The following is a 20,062-nucleotide window of genomic DNA, read 5'->3' on the forward strand; positions in this document are numbered from 1 at the left end:
TTTTACAATGTACAGCAATGCACAGAACAATAGGAGGCCATCCCTATTTCTTAAAGGTGCAGGGATAATGATATCAAAGCATCGGATGCAGTCAGTTGCCAGCACAGAGGGACAGCAGTTCCTGAATGCCAGTTCATCCTTTGTGGGGATTCCGGTAGTTCGAGGTCTTTGCAGGTCTCAGGTCCTATGGAGGTGTTCAATCTAGCTCTGTTTCCACAGTGGTCCAGTTCAAGATTATTTTGTACAAAAAGATAGAGATATTTCGCTTTTGTTTTAACTCAGTCACGTGCCTAATAAAGCCCTACACATATGAACCATATGTACAGGGCACCTCTGTACTCACAAATTAAAGAAACTTTAATTTGTTTTCCTCACCAGGCACAATAATTTGGATAACACTTACATATAGAAAACAAATCAGCATATTATAGCTCATTTAGGCATCACAGAGGGGCAAAAGCCAAGTATTTCATAGTGAAAGCTGTTTCCCACATTCCTGGTGCTATCAGTGGTAGTAAATCCAGTTAAGAGCAGGCATATTAAAGACAGCACAAAGATACGTGACAGATATAGCATATGCAAAGCCTGTAAGAATAATTCCAGAATTAGCCAAAGTATCCAGCACATTCATCTTAAATTGAGCCTATAGTAAGCATATGTTCAGGGTCTGTATTTAGTCTACGTAATCTGTGTATGAGAAAAGGGCACAGGGACATTGTCACAGTAATAAACTCAATTAGTACAAAGACTGCTGAATTTATTTTCATGCAGGCAATTTAACTGAAAAAGAACAAACCCAATAGTGCTTAGACCAAAAGATATAATGTGCTGTGCAGGTTTTGCATTGAATATCTTGGATTTACTTTAAGGGCGTTCTTTAAAGAATATTGATTGGGATTTTCAGGGGTGGCTAAATGACTTAAAAGGATAACTCCCACTGACTTGTTCCACTGTGTAATGGAATAAATCAATAAGGCTTGTTCTCTCTGAGCTATTTTGGGCAAAACCCAATAAAGGATTTAGGCACTGTAGTACCTATCTTTTGGAACTTGGTCCTCACTCTGGAGTGCGAAACTGTTAGTCTGTCATCTCTCCCGGTTCCATTGGACGCGTGAGAATCAGCCGCCCCAGAAAGACCTTGATGCCAAGTAAGAAGTGTGTTTGAAAACCTGCTCTCCTAGCTGTCTAGAAGGCTGCAGACAGGGAAGTGCTTAAGCTCAGTCCTAGTTCTGGTCCTGTCACACCACACTACTCACTGGCCTCCCAGACGGCTTCTTTCCTACTGAGCAGAGCACATCCTAGCAGCTTTTCCTCTTGGGGACAGAAGGCTACAATCCTGATGATCCAATGAATTTTTATATTATTTTTTGCTTCACTGTAGCAGAATTCATAAGGAAAGAAAAAAAAAAAGCTTCTACTCCTTGTGGGGTACTTAGGGTACAGTCTTAGACTGGAGATATTGATCTAGCCAATTTCAACATAGAATTATTATTATTTTTTTTTCCAGTAACTGGGGGTGGGATCATTAGGCTAATCAGTAAGAAGTGGTGACAGCACTTGCCAGAAGTGTAACTCAACAAGGAGCTCCATTTCCTTGTATGTCAGGAATTTTCAAAGTCTCATTCAGTAGGGCATATGCCTTGGAGGACCTAGGCCAAGAAACGTGGTTTCTGGTATCCAGGTCAGTTTGGGAGGGGAGGAGGCATGAAGCAGTTCTGAGAAGTTCAGTTCATGCCTAAAAGCAGGAAACAGCTTCAAACAAGGAGGCATCTTGTAAGTCTAGGTGTCACTGGGGTTAAACGAGAGCTGACTGCAGCATTCTTGGATTGAAATTTTTGTACTTCAGTTGCCTGACTCCATTTCAGCCTGTTATAGCTAACTATGTCCTTTACCGGCGGTAATTCTTACCCAGTGCTGACAATGTGTCCGGCAGCAGTAAGGTCCACATAAAGGTATTTCACATGTGATGGGGTTACTACCCTGAGTCAGAATCTAAAGCTTCCTAAGAGGATTGTGCAGGCAGTTGTATGAGACAAATATGCTCTCTGTTTTGCTGACGCAAATAAATCCTGAAGTGACTCGGGTGGCAGTATTCTGTGAGAAGGGAATAAAAAGAGCTTGCCAGAGCATCTGTATTTCCCTTCTGCTTTACAGAAAAGACATATGGATCCTCATAGAAAATTATAACCTCCTTGGAAAATATAATAGGTGATTATATTCCTGACTTAGAAATTCTATAGCACACTGCATATAAAAATCCTCATTCAGTTCTGCAGTTTTTCTAAATTGCCGTGTTAAATCTCTTCTTTCTATCCCTTTCAAAACACGAAACTTTTACATCAGAGACCTCAGAGCTGCTCTTCCTGGTCTCGTCAGACCTATGTGCATCCTCTGCACCAGGTATTTTGGAGGAACCCCCTTCCCATCACCTTCAGAGGGACTGTCAACACATCCAGGTGCCACTAGTCTTGCCTGAGCACCAAAAGCCCTGGTTGGGAGTGGCACTGAGCCCAAGACGATAGGTTCAAGGCTTGGTGTGTTAGCACAGCAGGACACAAACGCAGTCCTGCAGTTTCATGACTGCTGATGGCTTGGAGTGGAGTGCACTGTGCTGTGGGGTGCACAGAGTGTTCATGAAATCATCTGCTGCTGGTCCTGGTTGCTGTACCCACTATACTGGTTCCATAAACTGCTCAGGCCTGGGAAAATTTTATTGGACATGTTTCCCTTCTTAACCCTATACCCCTTCCAAAGCACAAAAAGTGGTCATCATCAGTCCCTAAAGCTTCTATGAAGATATTTTTCAAAACACTGTATAAAAAATAACTCACTAAGAAAATACAATTAAGATTTTAAGTACCTGAAATCCCTTTAGGGTTGCTCCATTGTAACCCAAAAATATCACATGTAATTTCAGTGATACTTGCTCAATGGTTATAAAAAAGAAAAATGCCCCAAGGTTGAAAAGGTGGATGGTAAATTGCAGCTGCAAATTAATTAAAATAATCAAACAAGCCAGAGGTAACTCTGGCAGTAAGGGGGGTACTTATAAAAGCAATATTAATAGAGCATTTACCATCAGGGGCTGCCTGGTTCCCTTTTAATAAAGTGTCAGTGATTACCTGATCACTGTGCAGAGCATTTTGTTTTTAATACAGCTATGTTGCCATAAGAGAGGGGTTTTATCAGATAAGACTCGTTTATTTAAAAGGTACAATTGACTTCTTTTTTTTATTGAAGCATGATCCAACAAGTTACTTGCCTCCAACTACACATACTGCTTCTCCTTTCTCTGGTCTGAGATGAGCCAATTTTCTGGAACGCACTGATCTTGGCAAGGTTAATGCAATGATCTGGAATAAAGGTAGGAACACAGCAATGGATATGAGAAACTAACCTTTAACAGTTAGAAGAATCACTGTCCATTATGGTATCAACCTCATCATATGTCACTGTGCTAGAACCATAACAACATACCAGCTGTAGTTCTGCCCCCACATAGTATTATTGGAGAAATAAACTGGTATAGTTTTATAATGTTTGAGGAAGCCAAAAGATGATCCATATTTTTTGCTGCCACTCACATTCCTTAAGGGCAGTCCTCCTGCCAGAAAGCAGTGCTTGGGAATAAAAGCTTCTGACAATATACTGGAACACGAGTAAAGTTGGAAAATTCAAAGAACACATAAAAACTAGACACCTCATGCACGTAATTGTATATTTATTTCTTTTTAAAGAACACTCCTTAAATGTATTGTAAGTCAATATACAAACTTGGTTTCACAGATTTATAATCCACTAAATAGCACAAAATATAATCCAGGTCGTTGCTTTCTTTCATCCATGTGTGTGTGTTTGAATGCGTGTGTGTGCGCGCGCATGTGCATGCAACGCATGCTGCTGGTGGTAGAGGTAACCCACCACACATGTTCAAACACAAGCCCAGGCTGCTCCTGAATTTCCGCTGGAGCAAACCTCACCCCGATGGACACCCCACTCTGGAAGACTATATCTTTCTTGCCCAAGAAACCCACTCCTTGAAGAGGCCAGGGTGGTGGTGCTCTCTGCCTCTCAGGCATGGCCACGATCCTCTGTCCACAGGATGGGACGGGATGGGAGCCTCCCCTAAAGCTGACCTGGGAGGTGACCAGCCATGGTGTTGAAATGTTAAGTGTAAGGAAACACCTTTTTTTTCCTGCTCCAAACTGCTCTATGACACACCAGGGCAGCTCTGCATGACATCTGTGCCCCATGGTCCGTCCTCGTAAGCAGGGGACTGCTGGGGCTCAGCGGGGTGCCGCTTGTCCAGCCTGTGGTCCAGCTCCTCGCCCAGCCCCTTGCGGCCATAGGGGCCTCGCCACCCAGCTGCTGGAGGCAGGGGAGAGGGTCAAGCCACAGCTGGATGCTGCCTCCCGGCAGCCAGCAGTGCTCCATCTTTGCAGCTGGCAGCACTGCAAACTTCACCTGTCCCAGTGAGTTACGCAGACAGCACCAGTGATGCACTTGCACATATTTACATGGGGTGGAATGTTTTCCCATAGCTTTTTAAAGGAGTATATAGATCAACATGTTCACATAAGACCAAATACTTTTAATATATTTATAACTGTTTTATAAAGCTTTGAAAAAACTCACAATAGCACATTGTTTTACTTTAATGCTTTACGGTACTATCAGTTTAAAATCACAATCAGCACTTAAGTTATAGTCAATCCGGCAAACAAGAGACAAAAAAAATTACAAGAGTTAAGAACTGACTGATACATCCTTTATCTTTTTTTTTTTTTAACTAATGCATAAGTGCAGAATAAGATAAGATACTCTAGTTTAAATATCTTGTTTTACAATATACATTTTTTTCTAATTACGCAACAGTAAATCCCATGCTTCACATAGAAAAGCAATCCACAACATTAAGAAAAAAATTTACAATTTATGAAACAAAGTAAATAAATATTAGTATTACAGAATCAGAGCTGTACATAAAAGCTGTTCAGTTTTAATCATATAAAAATATGTTTTAGTGCAACCTCACATATATTGATGCTGTTTTGCTTTACATCATTTAGATCCAAGTGTCCAAAAAAGGAAAGAAATTACATTTATTACAAAGCAGATACACAAATTCTAAAATATGTACAAATTACTGCTAAAAAAATGCTTATAAGAATATAAGCAAAGTAAAGAAAAGGCACAAACATCTGTACAATTTAAAAGTACCAGACCCAATAAGAATTTCAAATTTAGTTTTGGTCAGGCTCATGATGACTTGTTATTTTATCTAATTCTTCTGATATAACAAAAGTATATATAATAGCAAACTACTGTAACTTAGAACAGGCATGCTGTAAAGTTGAATACTTCTATCATCGCTAGAAAAAAAAAAAGTGTGGGGGTAAATGTATGGGTGAAAGTCTCCATGCATCTCAGATCAATGTGGCTTGCTTTTCTCAGATGACGGATCGTTCCTTTCCTGTGTGCTTGATGGGGGATCACTCCTGCTGTGAAAGCCCAACGGCCGGACATCCACAAAGCTCTTGCTGTAAAAGGTAGGATGGGCTAACGCAGTCTGTGATGTACCAAAACTGTCCTGTTCACCACCGTGCAAGTCAGGATGGGTGGCTGAGGCACAGGTCTGGCCTGGCTCAGATCCACTAAAGTGTTTAATGCTAAAATGTGCACTTTCTAAGGGTTTCTGGTGAGGCTCAGAAGGCCTCTGTAGCTGTTCTGCCCCATGCAGAACAGCTTCTTCTGTGGCGATTCGCAGAGAGGCTATGGCTTTTGTACAAGTCTGTATGTTTTCCTCCTGCTCCCTCTCAGTAGCTACGACACTGTCCTCCGATGTGCTCTGCGTCAGCAACAGCAACGAAGAGGAGGATGCGCCGGAGGGAGCAGTGGGATGCAAGCTGTGCGGAGAGGTACGTTTCTCGTGGTGCTTAGAAATACTATATGATTCTTTTGTAGGGATTTCTGCAGTTCCTCTTTGCTTCTCCTCAGAGCCCTCTCTCTGCAAGGCCAGAGTGGACGGAGGATGTAAACCTGAAAGGGCCACCGGTACTGAATGGACCATCTGGATACCCCCAATAGGCATCATGGGGATGGGTGCTCGGATCTGTTGCTGGGAGTGTAGTGGAAGATGACTGAAGACATAGTCGCTCGGACCTTCAGGGAACGGGCTAGGCCCGCGGTGCTCCATACCTCCTTTTTCTCCATATACGTTGAAATAAGGCCCCTGAGACAAGCCCCTTCTCTGTAACCAGAAAGAAAACAAAAGAAATGTCAGCACTGCTACTAGCAAAATTCTTGTCTGGCTGCCAAACCACCTATCTGCTTTCCTGTCTAACACAACCTTCCATTCACACAGCACCTTTCATTCAGATAGAACCCAAAGCATTTGGAAAACTCCACTAATTGCTTATCCAAACAACAGAGGAGGTTTTGCTTAGCTCAGCCCTACAGGACTCGTGCCTCTGAGGTGAAAGGCAGCAGCTAGTTAAGAGTGTTCAGCAACACAATGCAGCAATTTAGGTCAGGAAGTGAAGAGTATTATATTCAACAGAAACTGCAGAGAGAATTTGGGGTAGATAGAGTTTCATTCCCCAGGAGAAATTTGGCCAGGAGATCCATCTTACCCTCTTCTTTTTTTTAGCAAACTCTGCAAACTGTGCTGGTATTGGCAATATACACTGGGTATCAAGACTTTGTTGCAGAGAAATAAACATCCAAACACTCCCTGCTTGCCACCACTGCTTGGCAGTGTGGGATAAATCTGATTGCATGTATGTATTCTGTGATGAAAGATCCTGCTCTGGAGCCTCACAGAAGGCACTTGCTTCTCCTACCCTCCACTGTGAGCTTTACCCAATCCTTGATGAAAGGAAGTTCAAGTGCCTCTGTGCAATGAAGACCCAAATTTTTATAGTCATTAAGACAATGGAGCACCACTCTGGACTATCTGTAGTGTAAACAATAAATAAAAACAAAAGCACGGGAATTAGCTGTGAATGAAAGTGATGATTCTGTTGCAGGGAGACTCGCCCACTCACAACGGGATTGAGAAGAATGAGGGATTTTGTAATGGCTAATAAAAACCACTCATGCAATCCTGACATTTTCAGTGCCTTCCCATTAGTTCCTGCCTTGGAAGAATGAATAGCTCCATCTCCACTCTGTATTAAATATGGTCTGGGCTTCTGAATTTCTCTTTTTTTCATTCTTAACTTTTAAAATTTGTTTTCGATATGATGATTAAGTATCACTTATTGCCGACCAGAGGAATAACGACGATAGAAGTGTGGGATTACATTTTCATAATTGTGTGTGAGATGTAGCCACACAACTCTCGGGAAGTCCCATAGGATATTAAATGAATGAAAATGCTTATCTCTGCTCTGCAAATTGACCAAATACCTATCAGTTGCCCCAGAGCTGTACTGCTACCACAGTCTTGGTGGAGCTGCCCAAGGATTGTGCTGCTAAATGCCAATACGTTAAAGTGGCAGCACTTCACTGCTGGGAAATCCTAGCTCTCAAGGCGTTAAGCAACCTCTTGGTCCCATCCCAGGGAACTGGCTTATGGGTAATTAAAGATTCTGTTTCTATGCTGCCCAGGGGCTCAATCTCACTGTGCTCAGATGCCTTGTCCTGTCTGATATAAATCAACATTGAGACAGAAAGGGTGACCCATAATCATCAGACTTGAACTTAAGAGATGTTATTATTCAGAGAGTAATCTATGTTGTAAATTTTCCTATTCAGATAGTAAGACACTCAAGTCTCATAAAAGAGAAACTGTCATAAGAAAGCATAGTGACAGCATGTTCCACTGCTGAACGGGGAAAAATTTCCAGAATAAACTGCAGTTGCCAAGCCACAAGACATAGTTCACCTATCCTGTCAGTCCTTCCTATCACTAACCTCACCTTTGCACAGCTGCTTCCCCCTTTTTTTTTTCCATTTTTGGTCTGTCAACCTGTTTCTCAGTCATACTGTCCTCTTGGCTGTTTCTAAGCCACGACATTTATCACTATTGCATCTGATGTTAATTTGCGCTAAGGGAAATAAGAGCAAAAGCAACAAAAAAAAGGAGTAAAACTCATTGAAAAACAAACCTAGTCACATACAAATCTCTAATCGAGAAAGATACTGGCTTTATATTGTAGCGTGCCACAGTTTCAAAAGGGAACAGAGCAATAGCCAGTCCTTGTTGGACAGAGGTGGCTAGCATGATAGAAACTGCTACATGCCTCAAGATCAGCAGTATCATCCAATACATGTCTCATAAGCGTAATTTTTACATAGACATTGACAGTGTGTGCATGTTCACTGGATGCCTTCCAAGCCTGGCTAAGCACATATCAAAATATCTTTCTCTAGCTCTGGCAGATACGTTTGGAAATGTCCAACATAAATGGTTACAGGCATTAAGAACTGTTCATACCTCTTATCCTGCTTTTATTTCCCTCACTAACATTTAGTATTTTCATAACTACAAGCAGACACACATAGAGGTATTCACAGGGAAAGACTGAGTATTAGAGGACTTGTCTTCTTTTAACAAACATCCTGAGAATTCTAAGACTTTATCCTATTGACAGGGTGAGTATTAGATCTGCACAGTGCAGAAAGTCATGGTATCTTTTTGCAGTCAGAATGAGTTGCTGCCAGCAAACCGAGATAAGCTCCTCTCTTTGACAGGTGATGGGAATCCAGTTTGTTTGCTCTTAATTCTCAATTGTGGCAGTTAAGCATATTTCCCTCCAACTCCAGGAGACATACAATTCCCCAAGCAACAATATTATGCAAAATTTCTGACCTGGTCATAAAGCTAGACTGCCGCACCACACCCCTGAGCAAAGTTATGTCCAGCTTCACAGGTCCCCCAGAATGCCTCAGGAATGAGATGGATTAACCCTGTATTTGGTATATCACCCAAAACAGACCATGGGGGATTAAGAGGAACACTGCATTTCAAAGCCAAGCACCCTTCACAGACATCCAGTTGGCAGCCTCAGACCACAGCTAGCAAAAAATATAGCTGGTGGAAAACAATCTCCTTGATTACTATATCATAATGTATTTGAGGCTTTTTAAAGTCAAAAAACAGAAAATGTGGTACTCCATAGAGAAATTAAATAATAGAGCATATTACCAATGTGCTTTCTAAAAGTCATGATGCTTAATAAAGTGACTAAAAATCTATGTGGACTTCAGTTTCAGGATCAGTTCCATTTGCAGACCCACTAAGAATGCCATACCAGCCCACATACCTGTGAACCTACTTACAGTTTACCTGGACTTTAGAAGTTTTACACTGTCTCTCTGTACAGGAATGAATTTCACTCAAGATAATAAAGTATTAAGTGTTTGGGAAGGGATTTAATAGCCATACATCTGGGATGATCAAAGGACTTTAAGTCCTACCGACTTTCAAGTGGATATAGAGGTACCTAACTCCCTTCAGCCCTTCTGAATACATTGAGACAGGCTTCGGACTTCAAAAATTAATGAGAGGTGCAACAAAACAGCAACACAAACAAAAGTCACTACCTCCTCAAGCTAAAACAGTTGCTAGGTTCAAGTTTGTACCACTTACAACAAGATACGTGTACAGTCTCATTGTGTCTAGCCCTGGCACTGGAAGAAGAGGCAAATGCTCTGATCTACACTAGGAAGCAGCAGGGTGCACTAGGAATGGGGAAAAGCAGGAATAGTATGAAACTGTTGCTGCTGGATCCCGTGTTCACAATATAAGTGTTGTGGGATTGGAGGGGAAGGTTGCTTCGGACTAACCCTACACAGTCCCTTCTCGCTTACTTGAATACCCATTTGCAGTTTAAGTACACTTGATGCAGTCCTGGTGCACATTCTCTGGTTTAATTTCATCTGAAAACAAACCAGGTCACTTGACTCCAAGACTGCTCTGCAACATGAGTCAAAGCACAATAAATGTGACAAGCACATATGCTTGATTCAAACTAAAATGCTAAAAGAGGGGCACTCAGGATGCACAAAAGCATCTCTCCTCTTTGTTTCTCTCAGGACTGTCATAAAATAACTGGGGAGAAGAACAAGAACTCTTCATTAATGGCACCAGCCTCCTCAGAAAGGACAGAAACCTCGGGCATTGACAGAAGAGATCTCAAATGTATTTAGAGAGCAATGGGGATCAGCCTTTAAATTTAAAGGCGGGCATGTAGTTTGCCAAAACTAAATGTGCGACAGCATTAACAAGAGCCTTAGTCTACTTTGGAGAGCATATCCTGTTATTAATTGTCAAATAAAAAAAAAGCATATTTTTCTGTATTTTTGTATAATCCACCAAAATGGTTACTCTCCCCTTGCTCTTCTCCATCTCCTAAAGAAATAGTTTCAATTGCTTTCTACGTGTTGCTTTCAATGCCAGAGCACTTTGCACAGAACACCAAAGTGTGTGAGCATTCAAGAGGAAGCAACATGAAAAGGAACTAGATCAGCACAGGCCAAAGAGACTACGGCAAATATCAGTTTCAGGGAAGAAGAAAGAAAACTAGTGTCTTCGGAAAACTGAGGGCAGCAGAAGCATAAAACCTGTCTTACTCCTGCAAGGAACGGGAAACCAATGCAGCTCTGGCATAGGAAGCAGGATTGTAAGCTGGCATCTGCATTGCTGATTGCAGTTACTAATCATGTTCTGATTTGCTGGATTTCAGTTCTCTGAAAGTGAAAACCAGCCTTTATTCCTTTTTCTTCTCTGAATTCTTCATTTATAGCAAGCTGAGTTGTTATTTGTCTTCACACACACTGAGTATAGCAACTTGTGTCTCACCTAAACTCAACTACTGTTTGGGTAACATATGCCTTCCAGAAAGACATCAAGATGTGAGGAATCCATCTTTCCTTCCTTGCAGTCATTTGCTGAGATGGGCAATTATCCTCACTTGTCATTCCTTCATTTGAATCTGCCTGGACTCTGCCTTCAGTGATGCCTGTGTTTGGGTTCCGGCGACTGTACAGAGGTCTAGGCTTCTCTGTCAACACCCAACATGCCACTGAGTTACTGATGCTTTCTGTAGGACTAATGATCTTTTACACTGTTTTTTTTCACTGCCACAGGCCTGATCCTACCTCAAAAATAAGGTAAGTGTTAAACGTCCATCTGGCATGGTGGACTTTCCAAGAGAAGAAGCTAAGGGTGCTAAAAGAGTCTTCACAATGTGCTAAACGCGGTACTGGAAGGTTTGCATAACACACAAGGCAAACATTACAGCAAGAACTGTCAGATGGCCAAGGGTCACTGTTAAATACCCTTTTGCCAGCATCATCCCACAACCAAAATGTCTACTACAGGATGCCAGCAGAAGTGTCTCACGTATGAATACCAGGAACTTGGGCTTCCTGCACAATGTTAGCTGTAGCATCTCATATAATATGCCTTTCATCTGATACTGAGACACCATGACTGTTTAACTGGTAGCTCTTTATCTTCTTTTTGTGCTCCCTTCCTTTGCCAGTAGGACTGCTAGCTGGATTCATATCCCCCCTCAGCAATTCACTCCTATGAGGTGAATTGCTCCCTATACAGCAATCACCCCTATGAGGGCGCAGCAGGGTTTCAACATATCTTTACTCGAGGGCTACTTCATCAGCTGCTTTACTGCACTTCTCACCAACTTGCCAGACCATGGGTCCATGGCTCAGGTGTCAGAGAAATACCTGCATTGCTCTCTCCAGTCAACACAGCTGCTGACATTGCATCTTTCCTTTATGCACTTGAAAAGCTGGGAAATCGCTTTTGGATCTGCCAGGCTGGTGGCATCTCAGCTCTGTTTTGTCCACCTCTATGCCAGTTACCTTTGCCCAGCCGCATCCCTTGCTGCGTTCTCAGGTGCAGGTAACACATCAGCATGGCTCCACAGAGAAATTTACTCCAGAACTCTGGAAATGCTAATTTTCTGAGCTCAGGGCTCAGTTCTTCTCCTCCATGGAGAAGATCAACAAAGATTACATGGAAAAAGCAAGAGGATTGGCAATAGGGAAGAAGGGAGGAGGGGCCTGCCAGGAGGAAGGCAGCGAGGCAGGAGTCCTGAGGCAGTGGGAACCTGTCACAACTTGCTCAGGTTGTATCCACACATATGAGCAGGCAGTGTGAAGGCACAGGCAGCATCAAACATAGTGAGGGAAGCATGATAGATAGATAGATGGTAGATAGATAGATAGATAGATAGATAGATAGATAGATAGATAGATAGAAAGAAAGATTAAAATGCATTGTGAGGCTACTCCTTAACTCTAAAGACCAAATTTATTTGTGGAGAAAGAGCTTCGCAAATTCTAGAGCATGTCAAAAGTGCCAACTAGGCAGTTTCCGAGAGATGGTTTACTGAAAGGGAATAGCACAGACAGCAGCTGTGCAAGTTTTGCATATTTCCATTTCCACTCAGACGATTGTGTCCCTATAGAAAGTGTCAGTCATGATGGCACTTTCTGCAAGGCAGACAGCTGCCCACTCCTGTCACATGATAATATCCCTTAAACTTCAGTCACAGATCCTGATTACAATGGCACCCTGCTTTTCTGAGAGGTTCCATTTATTTTACTGTTTTTATTGCATTAAATAATACATCGGTGATGAGCACCGTAGTGCAGTAGCAGTGCCTTAAGCTCTGATCTGGGCTTGATCCCGTCTGACAGTCTGGGAGGTAAAATGTTTTACGGTGCTGTTATAAGCCTTGTAAGCTTCCTAGGTCATTTTAAAATAAAGACGGGGCAGTTAATGTAAGCCAGCCTAATTTCATTGAAGGGAATGGAGCTACTCAGCCTTGTATCAAGTGATGATTTGACCCACAGGCTGACTCTGTGACATCTAACTGAATCAATATCCTGACTTGGTACCCACCTAGTCCAAATTTTTTGCATTCGTTCCAGGACATCCCACTGAGGCTCAAAGCTCATGCCTTCTTTTACAAAGCTGCTAAGTTTTTTTTTAAAATACTATGCACAGATTAGGTAAGAGCACTGGTTTTGACAAAAACAATGAAAATACTCTTTCATACTTACTGAATGCCCCACTGAAATAGATTCAGACTGTAAATATTGACTCATGGACAACGCTGGATTATGGTATAAGCCCCTTCGGGGAGATGTTGCTCTAACAGAGGCCATGTATCTCCTCTCTCGCCTAGGAGACAAATCTCTTCGAACAGACGCATCTTTTCCTGGTGACATTGGTCTCCTTGGTGACAGGTGACGTCTTGGTGACACGTCCCGTCTTGGCGATAACTCTCTCCTCAGCACAGCCTCCTTCCGTGGAGAAAGGTGCCTCATAGGTGAAATATCTCTTCGGGGTGACAGATGCCTTCTGGGTGACAAATCCCCTTTTGGCATTAAATACCTCTTTGGTGAGTTATCTCTATAGGGTGAAGAATCGTAGCCGGGTGACGACTGTTGACTGGAAGGTGAGAGGTCCCTCGGGGACGAACTGGGGTCTAACGAAAGCACATAATCCTCATCCATGCAGACAGGTATGTCTAACCTGTCTTTATCCGCCTCTGAATCAGTACTCTTGCTGTGGAAAAACCTCTGATATTCTGTCATCTGTGAGTCTTCACAGGAGTCGCTTGGTGTTATAAGCTGAGTAACCTGAATGCTAGGTAAGGTGACCAAGTAACTGATGAGGGAGGAGTGTCCCATGGAAAGGGAGCCCTCAGGGGAAGCCCCCTGTGACACCCCAGCCGAGTTCACTGACAGGGAGGAGAACCGAGGGGGCTGTGGGCTGGTGCTTCTTGATCTGGTTTTTGGTGTTGAGTCTCCCTGAGTATCATCAAAATCATCCTCATCTTCATCATCATCGTCATTGTCATCACCATCCTCGCCATCTGACTCCTCCGCATCAGAAAACTGGTGCTCTGCTGACTGGCCTGCCAAGTTGCTACTTTTCTCTGCCTCCTGCTGCATGTCCTCCATGTTTTCTGAAACAACCACGGCAAGACAGAATGGTGAGCATGCATCCCACCTCTAACATCTTCCACCACATTCATTGCCTGCCCAGTATACCCATTGCTATCCCTGGACATCCTTCATCTGGGATGGCTGCATAAAGCCATTCTTCATAGTGTCAAACCATTTTTTGTAATATCTTAAAACTCTATACTTGAAAGGAAGTATAAAAAGCAAATTCACCCTACTCCACCTTGCAACTCTGCTAAATGTTGCCATTTCTCACACCTGAATTTAAAAGATTGGGAACTTCGTGTGAGAGAAATGACAACAGGTCATATTATTTCTAGCTCTTTCTCATGTATCCTAACAAAAAATGTAACAGACAAATCGATCGGATTTATTTTTTATACTTCCTGTTTATTAAAGAGATGACTCATTAAAAAATGCCCCAAATACTCTTAATATAGTTTCCCATGCCAGCCACTGTGCTAAAGTGCAATGAGTCATTTGCATACTCCAGAGGCCATTCCAACTAAATTAAATCATTCTGACATACCTGCTTCCTCAGTTTCAGCATCATCCACAGATGTCATTGATACTCCAAGCTCTAGGCATTTTTTCATGTGTGCTTTAGACTTCATATGCTTTGTCAGATTTCCTATGGATCAGAGATTAATTTAATTAATGCACAACAGCAAAGACCTCCAAGTCAGGTTGTGGTGTATCTTAACTCTGTTATCCTGCAGATGCGGGGGAGGTTAGTTTAAAAAAAAAAACACAGCAGACAAAGCTGACTCAGCCAGCTCCACTGCCCTCAGAGTCTGTTTTAATGGGAGTGGGTTTTTCTATTTTTTTAAAAAAAGAAAAAGATTTTTAAAAAAAAAAAACTAAACTCAGAGCCTGAGAGCTATATATGCATCTCTCCAATTTCTCCCATGTCATTTAGGCACCCCACTTCGCTTTTGGATTTATCCATCCCTAGGCTCACTCTTCATGAGACATACAGGCTGCCCAGACATTGAATTACGTCCAATGCACACCAGCCATTCAGGGCTCACACTCCTAGTTCCACAGGCGTACTTTCAAGATAAGAGCTCTCCCATGTAGGTTCCAGACGTTCAGTGTGCTTGAAACATTTTGAAGAAAAGGTATCCCACAAAAAAAACATTTATGGGAGACTTCTCTATGAAAGTTTACTGTCTGGCTGCAATCCCTGAACTGAGAGGATCTGTACCTACAGTATTCACCTGGGATGCGGGAAATCCAGATTTAGCTCCCTGCTTTGGAGCATGGATTTGAACCAGACACAGCAGGGATTTGAAATCAGATCTCCCATTCCCCTGAGGCAGCAATCTAACGCTAGACTATTGACTTTCTGGAGTGCCTGTCTTAGTCTATTTTTTCACAGATAAGAAAACGGGGTTTAGACTAGTCGCAAGAGACATTTCACAGCAAAGAATCTTGAGCACAAAGCACAAGCTGGAGAAACAAGGATCTCATCCTAATCCATTAGTCACTTCAGTCACATTTGCAAAACCTAAGAAGGAAAGCATCATACCAGCAAACCCAATCCTCTATCAAGACACAGTGCTTCTTAGCTCAAGGAAAGCTCTCTCTGAATGTACCTGTGCTACTTTTGGGACCCCAGCGGGCAACTCCAGATGGTGCATATGGCACGTGCAACCTAGGGGCAGGAAGACCGCACCACTCAGTTGGATAGCGGAGGTGTGCTTTGAAGCTCATAAGCTAGTCTTCTCTGACTTTCAGTCCTAGATGTCCAACTAATTCCCCTTTCAGTAAGAGCTTTTTGTTGTTACCACACACTGAATGAAAAGTCTAACTTGGCCACTGATGCCTCTGGATGGCTAATGCTTAGGGCGTACACTGAAACCCCAAGTACCTCTGACGGTCTGTCCACTGCTATTCATAATAACAACAATAGTTATGAGGCTGACAACTGCTCATAAGCAGTAACACACCAGTTAAACAATTCTTGTACTTCGAAGGCTGAGTCTCTCCCTACTCATGCTCTTCTTGTGCAATAGCATACCACCACCTCCCTGTTTCTTCACTGCCTCTGCCAGAAATGCCAGCCTCAGCAAGCAGTATCATATTTCTTTCCATACCATTTCTTCTGCCTGGAATGCCCTCTCTGAAGACAGCTGCAAAACCACAATCCTCCTTCAAGTGCCTCCTCACGACTCATTCCTCCAGCAATGTTAAATGTAAACAACAATCCAAAACCAGCTAACCAGAGGGCCTATTGGCACTACGAATGAACAGCTCCTTGTCTTTGTCTCTACACCCCATGTCTACTACCATGCATCAGCTATTCCCATCTCTAGCAGAGGACAAAGTGCTGGAGTCATGGGAAGTATTACAATTCTCAACGAAAACAGCCATGAAGCTGCAGTGTGATCTTGAGAGAAATATTCTTCAGCTTCCTCTATCCCCCTTCAAGTAAGTTCACTGTACTGGGACCAGAATCCATTTCCTTGTCTGCCAAGGGGAAGCTGAGAACTTGAGAATGTAATGCTCATTTGGACTGTGCTACAAAGAAATGCTACCAAAGAAAAGGACTTTTTTTCTTTTAAGGAGATAATCACAACCCAAATCTGAATTCTGAAGAATATAATTATCTGTGGCCTCAGGGTGACAAATGGAAGCTTTTTTTCTGTGCTGATAAATACATGTGAACACAAGCTATCAGATCTCTATTCATAATTAATGCCACAGAGGATGGAGTGGCCCATCTGGGAGACATACATTATTTATAAAATTGAAACTGACCCACTGCAAAGCCCGTGAAGGCATGTTTTCCTCAGCAGCTGATGCTCTGCTTCTACATTATGTCATAACAAGTGTACACTTCTGGTAGCACTTGTGTGTTGCAGCAACTAAAATTTGCATCATGTAACAATTTTGGCAGAAAGCATTATTTGTAAAGGTGATTCTTAAGCTACTACATTTTCTCTGCAGACAGATGGACCAGCCAAGAGCCTACAGCTCTTACTGAAGCTATTCAAGGAGTCTTGGAGTCTCACATAATCCCTGGATCAATGAAACAGAAGAGAAAAACCTCTCTCATGAGGTCCCAAATACATTACAACAATAATTTTATTCTGAAGAAAATTCTTTCCTTGATTGCAAAAGCTGCTTGGAACCTAGATGGCAAAATAGCTCAAAATTTGTTTGGGAAGTGGCAAAAGCTCAGCAAAAAGGGTCAAGTACCTTTAGTTTTGAAGGCAAAATTGCACAACTTGCATACGTAAGGCCGGACATCAGTATGCGTGCGGATATGTTTTTTGAGCATGCTTGGCTTTTTGCAGCGAATTCCACATTCTTCACAAATGTACTTTCCTCGGCCACGACCTCTGACATAGACATAATCCTCATTTGATTTATACCTGTTGGAAGAGAGCAAGCATTTAAATCACTCTAGGTCACATTCATGCGCGATCATCATCTCATCCTGATCTTGTATATATCTCATCACAACAAACCCAAAGAAGTCCATAGGAACTACAGAATTTTCAGGCTGGAGCTCACAAAGTATTTGCCTTTCAGTGAATGCACTGGTCACAATGTGTCTTAACAATATGAGATCAAATGGTTACAGTATGAGAATAGTATAAAAACTCCATCAGAAAACAGATTAGCAACTCCAAACACAAATCTGCAAGTTGGATTTATTTCAGCTAACTGTCCTCTAACAAAGGAGGCATCTACCACCACTGAAAACAGCATCATTTTGCAGCACAGTGCAGTTAACTGTTTTAGTATATTTATCACTTGGGATCAGATTAATCGCATCCTGGAAATGCCTGTTTCTCCCCATTAAGCATAACTACCAAGGATGGATGCATTTACACCACAAATACCTTAAGTTCCCGAAGATGGATCCCTCCCTAAGGGTCACCATATTGAGCTCATTCAGGTACACACTGCTTTAGAAATAAAATGGAAAACTTCCAACCTGCATATGTAGCAGAAAGCTGTTAAAGGAATTTTCCTTAGCATAGACATAAGCATTCCATGGTATTTTTGCTGATTACATAGAGTGCAGTTAGATAATAAATTAGATTAAATACGCAAATCTATGTATAGCTCTACATTGCCTTTACTATGATGATAAATTGTTAATACTGAAATCTAAAAGTGCTCAGGGGATCTACCCAGGCGGTTCTGAGGTTTGAAGAGCACTGGGCATTCGCTCAAGGGAGAATTACATCCCTATCTACACAAAGTTAAATGCAGAAATTGTGAGAACTGAAAAATAAATTTTTTTCTGCCCTCTGTCCTCCATTGCCCTCCCCCTAAGCAACACAAAGTACTTTTAGTTACCCTGTGGATGTGCAACCAACAAAGTATCATTGGTACTAACAGTCAGCACTTAAATAAATAAGGGATTGTAGGAAAGGTTTTGTTAATGTGATGATTACTCTGCAAGAAGTAAGTGGCAAATTTTAGGTTACAGAGCTGAAGCATTTTTGATGTGTGCCTTTCTCAGACGAACACTTGTTCCATATGTTCAGCTATATCACTGGCAATACAAATACTGAAGCTAATACAACAGAAATACATAAAACACTGCCCTGTTCTCATGTCCATCTTGTTATCTGTTAAATACATCAGTTCCTCTTTCAAATGTGGATGCATAAATTAGGCTTTCTTCATCTCCCTTCCAATATAGTTAGCCTTCTCCTTTTTCTTCCATTGACTCTGGCACCATGGGCAAAACTGGCATAGTCTGATGTCATTTAATAGTCTGCCCTCTCTCTAGCAGTTCTTTTTTGTATAACATCTCTGTCATCCTGCTTTTCCGCCTGCCCCATTTCACAGGTTCTTCTTCATGTACACATGCCCATGACTCTTAGTAATCTCTCTATCCACTGCTTCATCAACTATCTCCAGGCTTTCTCCCACAGGGAGAAAAAAATTGTCTGTTATTGTTTGAAAGACTGTCATCTTATCATCTTATCATACTTTTCATCTCATCTTCTTTTCATGTCTCCTTACAGCCTGATTTTGCTGGAATGGAGAATTCCATATCATCCCTGATTGATACTGGTGAGATAAATGTGCTCTTCTATTGCTCCACCTCTGCTGTTCCTCTGCCTGACCTCATTCCACTGGCTTCTGTCACCTGTCAGATCCCTTTGGGCACAAAGACAATTAGACAAGATTTGTCTCTTCATCATTAATATGAACTGTTCTGGCCATAATTGACCTTGACTCTCTAAGTATGCTTCACCATAACAATGACTGTAAGAGAAATTGCAAACAAGAATATGACATTTAGAGAAGGCCTGGTCTGAAAATTGAAACACCAGAAGACTGAGTCTATGGTTATTACCTTTCTAGTCCCCAGGAATATTAGATCTCACTATTAACTCATGCCTCTCTCAAAGCTTTTAGTAACTTCCCCCTTCCCACTACATAGCTTTCGTATAAGGACTATAGTCACTGTTGCTCTGAGCTTGATTTGAATGGGACTTCAGAGTTAAAAAGCATTAACAAGCCTCAGAGTGCTGTGATTTCTATCAAAAATGTTATTTTATTGATGATTTTCAATTCATGTCTATTACTGATAGAGAAAAAAGAGCAAAGATAAGCGAAGTGTGAACTCTTGCTGTCACTTGGTAACGTCACTAAGTCAGATGCCAGGTGAGAATGCATGTTTGCCCTGTCTCTCCTTTCTTTTCACTTCACACCATTTAGTAACTAACTAAGCGTACTGCAGCAAGTACTGAACTTCAAATCGCTGCTTTTCTTTGAGGAACACTGCTTCATATTGCATCAAAATTTTTCAGTCCCAGATAGTGGAAAGCAGATTTTGTGATTCCGGTAATTTAATTTGGATTAAGCCACCTGCCAGAGGTAATAATATGGGTTTTGGCTTCTTCCTTCAAAACCTTTCTGCTGGGATGCTTGCAAACTGTTCTTGATGGGCTTTGGCGTAGCGAGGTGTTGACGTGCTGTGAGATCTACTTTTCAGCTCAACCCTATTCTTTGTGTCCCTTCAGCTCCTCACTCACACCCAGTCCTGTCTATTTGCTTTTTGCTCCCCGCCGTAGGAGCACTCCACTCCTCGGGCACAAGGCAGCTGCACAGCACTACTTTCCTGCCCAGCAGACTGGCT

At 42.1% G+C, this 20,062-nt stretch overlaps 1 protein-coding gene across 4 annotated transcripts in view; it reads right to left on the reverse strand.

Moving 5' to 3' along the window:
• Positions 1-4,469: 4,469 nt before the first annotated feature.
• HIVEP2 (HIVEP zinc finger 2) overlaps positions 4,470-20,062 on the reverse strand; it is a 138,768-nt gene continuing 123,175 nt past the window's right edge. For all 4 annotated transcript variants that reach the window (XM_009571095.2, XM_054064070.1, XM_054064072.1 and 1 more), the window contains 4 exons: positions 17,152-17,327; positions 14,477-14,578; positions 13,039-13,949; positions 4,470-6,250 (listed from right to left, as the gene is read on the reverse strand). In XM_009571095.2, coding sequence (XP_009569390.2) covers positions 5,432-6,250; positions 13,039-13,949; positions 14,477-14,578; positions 17,152-17,327 — 2,008 coding nt within the window. In that variant the 3' untranslated portion in view covers positions 4,470-5,431. The remainder of the gene's footprint in view (positions 6,251-13,038; positions 13,950-14,476; positions 14,579-17,151; positions 17,328-20,062) is intronic.

Source organism: Cuculus canorus, chromosome 3 (assembly GCF_017976375.1).
Source record: "Cuculus canorus isolate bCucCan1 chromosome 3, bCucCan1.pri, whole genome shotgun sequence".
NCBI lineage: Eukaryota > Metazoa > Chordata > Aves > Cuculiformes > Cuculidae > Cuculus > Cuculus canorus.